The sequence below is a fragment of the Phlebotomus papatasi genome, chromosome 2 (assembly GCF_024763615.1).
Source record: "Phlebotomus papatasi isolate M1 chromosome 2, Ppap_2.1, whole genome shotgun sequence".
Classification (NCBI taxonomy): domain Eukaryota; kingdom Metazoa; phylum Arthropoda; class Insecta; order Diptera; family Psychodidae; genus Phlebotomus; species Phlebotomus papatasi.
In genome coordinates this window covers 55,148,107-55,162,960 of record NC_077223.1, presented here as the reverse complement: position 1 = coordinate 55,162,960, position 14,854 = coordinate 55,148,107, and the positions used below count along the sequence as shown (strand labels likewise).

The following is a 14,854-nucleotide window of genomic DNA, read 5'->3' as shown; positions in this document are numbered from 1 at the left end:
TCTAGACGAGGTAATGGTCGAACGGACGGACGGACAGACGCACAGACGGATAAACAGCGTGACACTATTTCTCAGAAATCGTCTGAAACGTGAAGATTTGTTAAAAAAAAAGTTGTCCTCGGCGGGTAAATGGTGAAAATTTTGGACGGTCATAAAATCTAGGGATTTATTCTCAATTTCTATACATGCTTTTATATAATATTTCGATAACTAACCAATATAGAATACAGTAGACTCTCGCAAATTCGGCTCTTTTAAGATCGGGCTACTTTTTAATTCGGGCAGCGGTTACATTTCAAAAAAGTTTGTTGTCATTTTTCAAGTTTGATTATGTTTATCAAATGAATCAAATATGCTCAAATTTGGGATGGTTTGTCTTAGTTTTGATGTGATTTTGCATTATTGAGGGATTTTCATGCAATTTACGTTATATATGAGTGTGTAAACTCAATATCTATATGCACAATGAATAAAAAATCGTTGCATTTCAAAAAGTTTGTCGCCCGAATTTTTGTCTAATTCGGCTGACATTTCGGTCCCATATGCCCGAATTTGAGAGAGTCTACTGTATAACATAGGTACAGTGTTCCGAGTGTTTTGCGTACTCATCCGTTAAGAAGATTTAATTACAATTATATACATACAAATGTAACTGAATATACATTTCACTTTCATGATCACTGTTCACCTCAGGTTTCTTTTCCGAAAGAGATTAAATTATTTGTTTTGGGGTTATTGCAGAGGAAGTTGTTTTAGCGTAGTTGTACATGATTCAAAAGAAAATCGAACATGAAAAATATGATGTCCGACAATATATGTGAAGTATTTTCAAATTAATAAATTGCAGTAATATTGTAATTTGCATCAACAATTGTTGTATCTGATATTCTTTTGATTTTATGATTTAATAAAATGTTTGTTCGATTTATTTAATATTCTCTCCGTTCCGAAAAAAGTTGCACGTTTAGGAAAAATTAAGGGATTAAGAAATGATTTCTTGGAAAAAGAAATCTTATGCTTATGCATGAGGTATTTTTATAATTTTAAACGTTTATCTTTAAAAAATCTTGTTCATAATTCTTTACCCGAAAAAAATATTTTTTTCCCATAATAAAAATTTTCCTAACCGTAAGACTTTTTCGGAATGGAAGCACTATTAATCTGTTGGTTTTGAAAGGTATATTTTTTTTTATTGAAATGATAAAATTGAAAAAAATAAATTACGACAATTTTCGATAAAAACGACGATATTATATTTAAATGAAATTTTACAATTTAAAAATTAAATGAAATATACAATTCAGCATAAATATATCTACTGTTATATTGCATATTGAAGATCGCGCAAATTTCAATATTTCATAATTTTCTTGAGTGAGAGATAAAATATCCAAAAAGATTTGAACTTTTCTGAAGGAAAATATTTTATTGATCAACCAATAACTGAAAAGCTAATAGTATTTGTATTATGGTGGAGTAAACCCTTTTGGCCGCCTAAAGTGAAATAACTTCAAATCATTTATGAATAAGTGTAATTTCAACAACCATAATATGCTCTATTCTAATAAATTATTACATTTGATTAGAATTCATTTTAAAACATGTGGGCAAAAATACTGAAACAAGCATAATTAGGGGATATGTATACTTTCAATTCATTTTGGTCTCACAAAAAGGCTTCACTCTATAGTATGCAATATTTTCCTGTCTGTAGGTATGCTTTCATTTCATTATCGTATCGTATTATAATGTTTAAAAACTGCAGAGGAAATCATCAGCAGTGACGAAAACCCTGAAATAGAATAAAATTAAATAAAATCAAATGCAGTTTAAGAACAGCATTATCGTTATGTCTGGACAATATTACTATTTATATACACAATGTTTCATGAAAAATGTCTATTCAGATGCTTCAGATGCTGGGTGGCACTCGAACTCACAACTGTGACAGTAAAGTCAAGGGTCACACCTCCCAATAGTCGAACATTCTTGTCTAGGCAATATATATCTACCATTAAATGCTGGGATTCACATTGATAATGGGCTAAGATTTTGGGAAAAGAGAATTTTGTTGCTATCCAAAAAAGAGGGAATGTAATGGCCTCTATACACTATAGAAAAATTTATGTCCGTATTTAATAGTGAAGAGTGTTCTCTAGTATGTAGATGCCTTAACAGAATATTCTATGGAACCTGATTGAAAATACAAAATTGCATCTTGTGGCATCACATATGTAACAGATCGGTGGCAGCCAAAATCCCGAAAGTCAAAATAACGAAAGCCAAAATTCCGAAAAGGCCAAAATCCCGAATTTTCAAAATCTTTAGAAAATGTTTAGAATAATTTCCTAAGACACAGAAGATTTCCCTTTGCTTCCAGCAAGCGCGCGTACAATCGTGGGAGTAGCTGTGACACTTTTAAGAATTTGGGATTTTGGATTTTGGAATTTTGACCGGGACCCCTAACAGATATGCCCCACGTCTCTAACGCTCGCCAGTTTCTTCAGGGTATAAAATAAATCCGTCGGTAACTACCTAAGTACCGTCGTTGCGGGTGACTTTGCACGTTTATTCGCTGTTTTTCAACTTTGCCCTCTGTGGACAGTTAAAGTGAAAGGAGGGCGGTGAATGGGTAAAATTATTTGCATTCAGTTGTTAATGAATGGATTTTGTGCCATTAGCATTAATTTTATAAAATTTTACTATGTTTAAAAAAAATCAAGAAAAAAGGCTTGCACTTGAGATAAGGTGCGGGTGACTTTGCACTTTTTAATAAATACTAAAAAATCAACAATTTCTGTAATAAACGACAATGAAGATCTTCATATCTAAGGGTAAGATGCACGAGATCTACAAGTTGACGTGGTCGCCATCTTGATTTGACTTTTCTGTCGGCCATTTTGAAAAACTGTCAAACCCTAAAACTGGTCCGATTGTGTTGAAATTTTAGTATGTTGTAGCTGATGTCAAGACCTTTTCAAAACGTATCTATGTTCCAGTCGACGTTATGTATTTACCTAGATACAGAGGCTCAAGGTTTAAAATTTTGTAATACTCATGTTTTGGCGGTCTTTATTTTTTAATCTTAAATATTTGAAACCTAAAGGAAATGCCTCAGTAACCATTAAAAATGGTTGAGGCTTTAATTTTATATACTTATTTACTGTAACATAATTTAAAAAATAAATAAATAAACGAAAAGTGCATTTAATTATTTTTTTTATTTTTCATCTTTGCAAAAGCAGTTTTTAAGATTATTAAATAATGCGCTGTTATAAACAAAAACATTACTTTCTTTTTTGTTTGTTTGATCTCACCGCCTAACGATAGCGCTGTCTTTTTCGTGATAGTTTTGATAAAAGAAGCTCCCTATAGTTCTGTATTTTGTGAAAATGTCAAAATTTTGAACTTGGAGCCCCTATATCCAGACAAAAACTTGACCTAGGTCGGATTTTATATATGTTCTGAAAAGGCCTTGGCATCAGCTAGAACATACTAAAATTTCAGCTCAATCGGACGAGATTTTTGTTTTGACAGTTATTCAAAATGGCGGACAGAAACATCAAATCAAGATGGCGACCATGCTATCTTGTAGATCTCGGTCATTTTATCTTAAGTTCCCAAAAAATTGGATAATTTATAGCCAAATACTTCTATAATAAAGCTTTAGAAAGGCCATTATATGCAATTTTATAACATAAATCATGCGTTCTTAGGAAGATAATAGGGGAAAAAAAATATTTTAATAAAAATAATCAACAAAATCGAAGTGGATTATTCTAGCCAGATAAATTTAGATTAAATCTGGGCAATTTACTGCTCTGAAATCGATTTTGGAATTGCACATTCAGATAACTTTTTCACGGAGGCGTTTTTTGACAAAATACCTATACTAGCATTTCATTGACTATTACTGAAACTACAAGAATCCTTTTGGGGATCATTGTACCTTACTTGGTACATAACATATCCCTATATACTTTGACATGGTAAGACCGGATCGGCGAAGACCATCAATAAATGCTAGAATTTATGAAAGTCTTACGGACAGCAGAGTGCAAAGTCACCCCCCGAGTGCAAAGTCACCCGAAACGACGGTATAACAGAAAAGTTATGCAGTACAATCACATAAATATTACTTGAAGAAAATTGCTCATCCTCAGTAATGTGCTAGGCAGATTTCCGGCTTAGATCGAGGGTCGGCTTAACGTAATTGAAATCAAAATAATGATTAGATTATATTCTCGTAAAAGTGTTAAAAGGGACAGATAATCCTAACCGGCTTATGTAGGTGAGATTCTTAACGTGAGCTAACTCGGAGTGCATGCAAATTCGATTTAGAGCTGAAATTGTGAGTCGCCATTCAGTTATCTTGAATCAAATTCGTGAAATTATACAAATTTTGTATTTAAACCAAAATATCAAGGATTTGGATGAACTGGCACAAAAGTGATATATGGGTGAAATGTAGACCAGAATGTACTCTATAATTTTCCTATAGAACATGATCTCATCGATTACTCAGAAGCCAAGATAAGCGAGGTTTTTTGTTTCTTAACTTGTTTTTTCATCCAGAGTGCCCCAAGTAGTCATTTGTTGAACTTCAACTATATCAAAGAATTGTTGTATTTTGTGGGATTTTCAATTTAAACCCCTATTTTAAGTGTCTTGGTGGAGTAGAGGCAGTCAAATTGGCATCTGAGGGATTTCAAAGCGTTATTATGGGAAAAATCAATTTTTTCACACTTAAACGACAAAATCGGAGTGATAGCGTAGTCTGAGTGGAAAATGATGTATGGACGAAATGTAGAGACAAATATGCTCTACAATTATGTTGAAGTAATCATCAAAATCGGTTCAGCGACAGTCGAGATAATTGAGGTTATGTGATATTGAAATTAGTTTTTCGACTGTGGCGCCTCTGGTGTTGGTCCCACGAAGTTCAAATATTCTAGAAAGTTGTAGCATTTGGTGAGATCTTTCGTTTAAGCCCTCATTCATTAAAATCGGTCACATAGAACCGGAGATATGATTTTTTGAATTTTGTGAACTTTGACCCCTCATATCTCCGGTTCTGTTTTAACCACAGCGCGCATACGCACCATTTTGGAAACGTCCTAGACTGGACTACAACATACTAAAATTTCATTAACTTGCACAATGCCGTTTTTGAGAAAAGTGACTTTGAATTTCGATGAATTTTGACGCTATCACAGCGCCACCTGTGGTGACTTTTTGAACTTCCATCTGAAAGTGCTCATCGAGACGAAACCAAAAAGGTAAAATTTAAGTCGCTATGTTAGTTAGAACCGGAGATAGAGGCCGGTCAATGTTCGAATTTTGACCCCTTATAGCTCGGGTCAGGGGTTTTAGATCGACTTAAGGTTTTTTTTGTTTGATAGGTATAATCAACGGCTACAACATACTAAAATTTCAGCCCGATGCACAATGGAATTTTTGAGTTATTTAACTTATAAGATTTAAAAATTTTCTTTTTTATAATAGCGCCCCTAGCGGTGGTTTTATGAACTTGCGATGTTAGAAAGGGAAGTGGCATTTCACGAGAGCTTTCCAAAAAGCCCTCACTTTTTAAATTCTGACAATTAGAACAGGAGTTATGGCCATTTTAAGAAATTTTTTTTGGACCCTTATAGCTCGGGTCAGGGGGGTCGGGGGACCTTAAGTTTGGTATTGATGGAAAGCCCTAAGGCCCAGCTATAACATACTAAAATTTGAGCCCGCTCGATGCCATAGGGGCTGAGCTATTGAGAAAACAAAAAAAGGGGGTCTTCAAAATGGCGGAAGGAGGGGTGGGGGGTGGGGGGTCAATGCACCAAGTTGCAATTTTCACCCGATATATAACCTTTGCCGAAAACCGCAAGTCGATATCTTTTTTAGTTTAGGAGCTATTAAGCTCCAAAGAGCGGCCGGCCGGCCGGCCGGCCGGGAACGTAAATTAGCCACATATATATTCGTGATCAGGAAGTGCTGAAACACATTTTGGCCAAGTTTGAGGTCGATCGGACGACATGAAATTTTGTTAGGATTATAGTAGGTGAGATTGTTAAGAATCTCACCTAATAAGCCGTCTCTCAATTTAAGCCTCAGGTCTGTCTAGAGCATAACTGTAAAGTTCTTCTTTTACCTACTGGTTAATAACATTACCATACAATTCATGATATTGTATTCAAAACCTCTACTGATATATCCATTTATGTACACAGTTTTTCTCTTTCCTCTAAAACTCATTCGTCTGTCAAAGTAGAGAAAGTCAATGAACGTTATTTTCCATAGTCTTTATTTGGAGTGGTTTACATTAATGCAGAAAGAGCGTTTAATTATTTTTTTCTTGGCGATCATTCTTACAGTGTGATTAAATCCGAATGTGATTAATCCGAAGAATGAAGTAAATCTTCAAGCTTTATTTGAAAAACACATGCTGAAGACATTTGATTTTTTTTAATAAAGCATTTTGTATCCGTTCTTGTTTCACCACGTGTCGTAAAACACTTTTGCAGTAAAATGACACTTACTGCAAGATATACATTTCCTGGCTTCATGCTTTAAATTTTTCCATAGATTTCCCTGAGTATTTTCTTTAGCAGACAATTATTCAGCACAGCACATTTATTTCACAAGTTTCATTGAGGAGAATCTTGAGCATGTAATTAAATATTCTGTTCATTGACATCTAGAGAAATCAAAAACTGTTGCCAAGCATATTGAATTCCTTTTGATTGTCAACCTCGAATATTTTTTCTATACGAATAAGTCATTTTTTTCATACTAAAATGCTGAATTACACCAATACAATTCGCTATGATAAATCAGTTACTGAATTTTCCTCATGAAAAAAATTGGTCAACAAAGCATTAAATTCTACAAGTAAAATATAAAATTTTAATCGGTAGAAATCCTTATGTTTCACAAAAATGTGTCTAATTAATTTCAAATTATATAGGTTATGAGTTCATTAAATAAATAGTGAAATAATGGGAAAGTAAAAATCTAATTTATTTTCCCTTTGACAAAATTTACGATGATACCTATTAAAGTCCTAATTTGAGTATCGACTATTATCAAATTTGTTTCATTTTACTTAGGGATAGTATTTTGTTGATTTAAAATTCATTAAAAATGCTATGTTCTTACATATTAAAGGATTTTATACACTCAAATGTTTTCTTTTATCTTCCAGAAATGTCAAAATCTTATCGAAGAGAATCGTCGTCTATTGAGCCAATCTCACAATGGTGGAACCACATCGGTTGAAACAATGATCTTACAAAATAAAATTGATACACTCAAATGGCAAATGCAGCAGGTAATTTGCAAACATTATAATAATAAATTCTACAATATAGGCATTTTTAAATTTATTTTAATTTTTAATTAAAAAAAAAATTACATTATTTGCCAGGTTGAATCTTCGCGCCAAATGTATCGCGCTTTAATGGAAAGTGTTGCACACTTCCTGGAACGATGCCATATGAGTTTAGATGCTTTACAGGAGAGAGAATCACTTAACCGATCCAAGAGTGTGCTCCAGATGCTTCCTTATGAACTTACCGAAGTGCCTGCAACATATGCTCCTACACGCCAACGCTCTAGCACCAATGTGAGTGATATTGAACTTCATTTGTCATGCCAAAATCTCCCGAGAGACATCAAAGCTTCTACAGACTCTATTCAAACCATAACTTCGTACAGCAACTTCAGAGATTTTACATGGTAATTTAAGTACTATTAGCTTCTAATACTACGAATATTACTGATAAGTAGGGGAAACTGGGGCAAAAAGTCACAAAACGAATATTTTATTTTTTTTACAAACTACTCGAGCGCTTCAAAAATTTCTAATTAGCGCAGTTTTATAGGAAATTTACCGATCTATACAACTTTGTGAAAGTAATTTTCCTCTATTTTGTAAGGAAATACGTTTATCGAGCCAATTTCAAAAAAGGTAATTTTGTGACTATTCTCAAAAATGCAGGGGCAAATAGTACCAGACATGGGGTATTATCATATTTTGATTCGCTTCATTACAGGCTTTCGTAAATTTGAAAAAATGCCTAAAGGACATATTTTCATAGAAAATTTATTCATCTACACCTTTGTAAAACACCGTTTTCTCCGCGAGAAAAGTGAAAAAACGAGAAAAGCGCTTTTCAAGCTATTTTAGAAAAAACAAATACACAAAAGACTGCAAATCATTTGACCAATGCAAACAACAAGCGGCGAGACATGATAATGACGTTTCTTTTCGCCGTGAGACATCAGAAATAGCTTAGCTTTTTTGTTACTTTTTGCTCTATACCTTTTGTTACTTTTTACCCCAAGTGGCCATTTTTAATAAAAGGATTTCTGGAGAAAAGAACTTTTGTGAAATTCTAAAATAGATACCGAATTCGTATTCAAAAAATCCAAATTATTTAGAAAATATTCACCAGTTCATTAATTTTGGAAAATAAGTAGATAATATAATTGTTATCTTCTGCAAGGAAAATATTTCAAATAGGGCTAAAAATTTAGATATTTTTTATTTTCTAAATTGCTTGTTCGAATTCTAATAAGAAACTTACGACATTGAAGAAGATCTATGGAGGCTATCTATAGAAAAAAAATTGAGCCGCTATCTTTTTTACCTTGGAAGATATTTAATTTTGAATTTTTCGATTTGTGACTTTGCCCCAGTCTCCCCTACTAATGGGAACCAGTGAAAGTCGGGGAAAAAGGGGTCAGCTTAGAAAATTCTGGATTTTTCCCAAAGCTTTCGACTCAGACTCCTAGCCTTCATTACTCATTAGTTCTACTCATTGCATTTCTTTTATGAACTCCATTATTTTTTTTGCAGGCGACGTACACCAAAACACACTAGTAGTCAAAATCAAATTTCTGGCTCTAAAATGGAAGCTGATAAACTATCCCAAGAAGCATTTCGGTTGCTTCGTAATGTGAAGAATCTCTTGAACACCCAAGAACCCATGCTGGCTCAAGCCAAAACTGCAATTGACGACTTTCAAATTTTCAGAGAATCTTCTGCAAACGACAGTAACATGAATTCAATGAATCTCATCTTTGATAGAAAATTAGTTACACGCGAAAGTCGATCTTCTTTGCGTAGTTCCTCTGATAGCAATTCCACTGCTTCGTCCAAAACAGATACAGATGATGACTTGCCAGAGCGCATCCCTTCAGAAACTTGTCGGAATAACCTAGCCAAGATCGAAGATGAAAGTGGCTTTAGTTCAATGAGTTCTTTTCAGGTACAAGTGTGTATGATTTCTTTAATAGTATGTACATAAAAAATAAGTGAGTAATTTACTTCTTCCAGGAGATCGGTCTACCATTAATTAGTACACCGTGTTCATCATCAGTTTCTAGTGATTCAACGGGCTCAGATTCAGACCCTGCTACATCATCTCATACAAAAGTAGGACTTCCCCTGACACATTTCCATCGCCGCTGGGATTCTGCACCCACTGTACCACCCAAAAAGGCTTCTTTACACAATTCCCGACTTCATGTAGATGACGAACGTATGCATGTACTGTGGGTGTGACAACCAGGTCAATTCAGCAAATTAAACCAAAGCTCCCAAAAGAATTCTGATTATTGATGAGGGCGATTCATGTTTTCCATGAAAATCACACAACACTAGAAATTTTATTTTTGCCTTTTCTTACCAATGCTTGTTCAGACGCCTCGCAAATGGGATTAATATTATATAGTAAAATAGTTTTGAAAGTAACTACTACTACATGTAACACTTTGTGAGCATATCAAATTAAGAATTTTATGCAAGTGTGCTTCACTCTCAAATTTGCCTAATTTTTATAGGCATTCGCATTTCTGACCTTCGTCAAATAAAAATTGTCCTAATAGTACTTAGAAAAACCACTGTCTGAAAAGTAATAGTATAATTTACATTAACGAATTTTTATGAGAATATACTAATAAAATTAATTTAAAATAAGTGTTTTTTTTTATTCCAAAGGAAAGTTAGCACCACTGATATAATACACAATTAATTGTACTTATTCTTTATTCTTCTCCATAGAAATACCAAAGGAATCCAAAGGTTTCGAAAGAAAAACTTCTGTCTGACGTCTGTACTTTAACAATCAATATTCTTGATTACCTTATCTACATTCCTTATAAAACCTCATTTTCTTCAATAGGTTATAATGTTATAATTATAAATAAATATGATTCACGATATATGGCTAAAAAAAACTTTCTTAGCGGTCCAACCATCCGTTTGGCCGCTCTTTCCAGCTTACTAACTCCCAAACTAATACCTGCCTAGTAGGGTGTTTCAACAAAAAAAACATTTTGGTACTATTCTCAGGCTGCTCTACAAGATGAGACAGGACAGTATTTCTTCGACGCCGTTTATGGCTCAAACAAACTTGCAAATGAACGACGACCTTTTAAGGCTTAAATAAACTTGCAAACGAACGACGGTCTTTTGAACGACGGCATTCGAGCTACACACAAATACACTTTCATCAGTCTCATATCAAAAATTCAAGTATTCTCTTGTTCTTTTTGGAATGAAAAGAACACTTCTGACTCACTTTTTTAACATTTATTTTGCGGAAAAAGAGAATTCTCACTGCTTTTATCTCAAAATGACTTTTCTCCAACTGGAAAATTCCAATGGAAGGCAGTGGGGAATTCACATGTACAATAATTAAATATGCTTTCGTGTGTGTAGTTGTGAGTTCCTTGTCGAATAAAACTGGATTCACTTATGCTTCTATGATTCTCATGAATAAAAATTAATTATATTATCAGCAGTAAAAGAGTGACTCATAGAAATTGGTAGGTGAATCCGGTTGATTAATGGATTTCGATGTGTTACGTATGTACGCAAAAAAATTTCTAATATTGTGGTCCAATAGTTTTTGTTTGACAATAGTTTGGGAGTAGATGTGACTATTTTTTGAAAATAGAAAAAAATGAAATATAAATCCCTAATTAAATAATTAGTAATTGTTTTTGAACGACATTACACATATTTTACTAATTAAAATACGAGAAACTCTACGATTTAAAATTTAAACTGCTAAATCTCCCTCTTCCAAAAATTTCGTGCCAAGGAAAAAAAATTTACTGAAAGAGAAAATATCACCTTCCTATACAATTATTTTGAAGAATAAGACGCCGAGTGCTATTTGGAGTTAAAAAAATAGCTGAAATAGGTGCATAGACTTTAAATTTAAATAAAATATTTAAAGAAGTTATAATAAATTAAAAACAAAAAAGTTTAACAAGGGAAGGGTACCAACAACCGCAGGTGCATTCCGGATTTCCAGATTGTCTCTAGTATTATTATTTTGAAATAAAATGATTTTTACTTTTTTCTTAATAATCAGCTTTTGAAAGATATATTGCGTTAGTTTATATTTCATCTATGAAAACAGAGTTCTTGTTTGCAATGACACCATTTTTTTTTAATTAATTTCAGTAAATTTCATAAATAATTAGTTGGATCAATATTTTTTGAATTGGCACATACTAAATTATAAGAATTAGGTATTGTTTTATGAAATTATACTTTTAACTAATTATGAAATATTTTTCTTAATCTAGCGACTCGTGGTATCCTTCCCTATTTTGGTTAGATTAGCAAGCTTAGGTGGGCTTCTATTTGACATTCAAATTGTTTATTAATATGTTTGAAAATTCAGAAAGGATGAAAAAATACATTGAAATTCTAATTTTATCTTCAGTCTTATTTTAATTACTGATTTAATTATTTAATAAAATTATACAAGCATTTAGAAAAATTGAGCTACTACTTCCCTAGGACGAGGTGGCTGAATCAAATTCAGAATCTTGCCTTGGAACGCCTCGGGATCGAACCCGAACATCTTCCTGAAGTGGCGGAGGATCGACAAGCGTGGGCTGCTAATTTGGATGTCATGGGCCCGCGACCCCAATAGGGATAAGCGGTTGAAAATGAATGAGAGCTACTACTTCTGATTTTCAGCACTTAGTGTTTGCTAAAGTGGATAATCTGACATTTTAATAACTTATTTTATTTTGCTCAAAAGTGAGCACGATCAACTAAATAATAAGTTAAAATCAGTTAATCAATTTAATAAATTATTTAACACTAGAAACATTTTGTAAAGTGTCATGGGTGTCATGGGAAATATGCGGAAATTCGCTGGACACGCGCCAAATTTACTGGAAATATATTGGAATCGCGATAAATTCATTGGACATTTACTGTAAAGGCGCCAAATCCAATGGAAATTCCCTGGAAATAAAAGTGGTGAAATTTTGTGAAATTCACCACACTTTCAAAAGAAATACTCCGGAACATTTCCTTCGTAGGTTTGTGTGTGTGAGGTTTTGAGAAACAGCGCCCGGGTGAAAGAAATAAAGCTATATAATTTATGCGAGCTTAAACGAGACAAAACATCGTCATTAATGCCATTTTTTTCCCGTTGAAACATCCTATTGCCTAGACCGCCTAGACAGACTTACGACTTAAGCCGAGAGATGGCTTAACGTAATTGTTTACGTCAAACCGTCTCTCGGCTTAAGTCGTAAGTGTGTTTAGGGCATAAGAAAGATATCAAGTTGTGGTGTTTGGCAGTTTATCGACGGGAGAAATTTGCAATTTGGTGTTTTGATCACCCACCTACCACCCTTTCTCCTTTAATTTTGAACATCCAACTTTTTCGTTTTCTCGAGTCATTCGCTTCTATACATTCTATGAATTGTGCTTAAATTCTAGTAGGTTATAGCTAGCACTTAATGCCCAACGCACAATAACTTTTGTTTGTAAGCATGTTTTCAAAATTTTCTATCAGAGAGAGCGAGATGACTAGATCTAGATTTCATTCACTCTCACTGAAATGTCAAAAACATGTTTACAAAACAAAAGTGATTGTGCGTTGGGCATAATGACCAGCGCACAATAACTTTTGTTTGTAAACATGTTTTCAAATTTTCCTATGAAAGAGAGCGAGATGACTAGATCTAGACCTCACTCACTCTCATTGAAATGTCAAAAACATGTTTACAAAACAAAAGTTATTGTGCGTTGGGCATAAGAGTTTTATGCCCAACGCACAATAACTTTTGTTTAGTAAACATGTTTTTGCCATTTCAATGAGAGTGAGTGAGATCTAGATCTAGTCATCTCGCTCATTCTCATGGGAAACTTTGAAAACATGTTTACAAACAAAAGTGCGCTGGTCATTAGAATAAAAAAAAACTTAAACCCCCAATAATTCCCTGACCCGCGCTGTAAAGGGGCAAAAGTTGAAAAAGAAATAAATTAAATTAATTCTCCTCCAGAACAAACGATGAGATCAAGTTCTTTGGTAAAATTTTGGAGCATATTTTTATCAGAAACACTAGACCTTTCTTGACTTTCGCAATTTTATTATTTACAACGTTTCGAGGATGAATGTCCTCTTCATCAGGTAGGGGAGGGTGGGGCAGTTTCACCCCTAAATTGCAAAATGTATTTTGAGACCATTTTGCAAAAAGATGATAAACAGAAGTAGAACTTTTTATATTCTTTGAATTACAGTTCGGTTTAGGGTTAATAAAAATAATAACAATAATCCATTAATTTCATTAGTCTATTGTGGAGAAATTCATTTCACTTGAAAGGCAGAATGTGTGAAAGTCCCCCATTGCGGGGCAATTTCAAGATAAATATTAGGCAATTTTTGAGAAAGATAAAACGTGTTTATAGGAAACTTGCGATACCACAATTGATTAAAATTACAATTTTGAAGTCTTCTTATACTCTAAAACATAAAAATTTAATCGAACAAGAACTTTATAACAGAATTTTAACACTATTTAATCATACAGAGAAAATAAAATATCGCCAAAGATTTCCAAGCCTATTTTTCATTAATTGAGCAATTTTCTTTAAATTTTTATGCGAAAGAAATGTCTTTTGTAGTGCTAAGCTAATTCTGTACCTTGCTGGATCATTATACATATCGCCTTAGAACAAGTCCTTTTTAGTATAACAGTTTTATAAATGTATTTTAAAGTCTTGAATTTTTTATAATATTAAGAAAATTTTACAATATCTTGCTGAAATCATTCTGAAAAGATATTATAACAATAAAAATTCATCATTTTTAGGCACTTAAAAAACACTGAGATTATTTTTTTAATTTTTTTTATTAACTTTTAGGAAATACTACTTCCCATAATTTCGAACTTTATGGACAATTACAGCTAAAAAACGTTTTCAATGATCATTTTAAGTTAATTTTGTTAAAAAAAAAGAAATTGTTATACACTGGAAACTTTTCTGTGTGCTTGCATGAAACTGCCCCTCACGCAGTTTCGGAACTCAAATCAAAATTGTCAGAACTGTCTTAGAATTCATTTAACGCTAAATGCCTTATAATAATCATAAATCCACTGGTAATATAATACAATTATGTTACTTCGATAGATAATTGCAATAATTCAGAAACTGTTGAAAATAAGACATTAAAAAAGTTTCATTTTGATGCAGTTTTATAAAATCAATTACAGAATTCAAACGAGAAGCGTCACGAAATTAATTATTTTTATGAACATGGGTTTTAGTTATCTCTTCAATAACATAAAGGTTTTATCCCATTCCTTTCAAAGAGATAAGAAGAATATGCAAAAATTGAAACTGCTCCGTCGTTAAACTGCCCCACCCACCCTTATCGAATTTTTGTTGGGAAAATCACGTACAGGCGGGAAATGGTTACACTTTTTTGGACTTGGATCACAGATTGCACTTTTAAGTTCACCAAGTCCAAAATAGTGTAACCATTTCCCGCCTGTAGGGGAAAGTGCCCATGCTTGATACGGTCCAAGCTTAATA

The 14,854-nt window shown here is 33.2% G+C and overlaps 1 protein-coding gene across 2 annotated transcripts in view; it reads left to right on the top strand.

Annotated features, from left to right (window-relative positions):
• Positions 1-9,973, top strand: part of LOC129801744 (uncharacterized) — a 28,142-nt gene extending 18,169 nt beyond the window's left edge. Inside the window, exons 3-6 of one of the 2 annotated variants that reach the window (XM_055847044.1) lie at positions 7,199-7,324; positions 7,421-7,731; positions 8,855-9,266; positions 9,335-9,973. In XM_055847044.1, coding sequence (XP_055703019.1) covers positions 7,199-7,324; positions 7,421-7,731; positions 8,855-9,266; positions 9,335-9,562 — 1,077 coding nt within the window. In that variant the 3' untranslated portion in view covers positions 9,563-9,973. Of the gene's footprint in view, positions 1-7,198; positions 7,325-7,420; positions 7,732-8,854; positions 9,273-9,334 lie in introns of both variants that reach the window. The other variant, XM_055847043.1, reaches the window with a different exon arrangement.
• Positions 9,974-14,854: the final 4,881 nt, after the last annotated feature.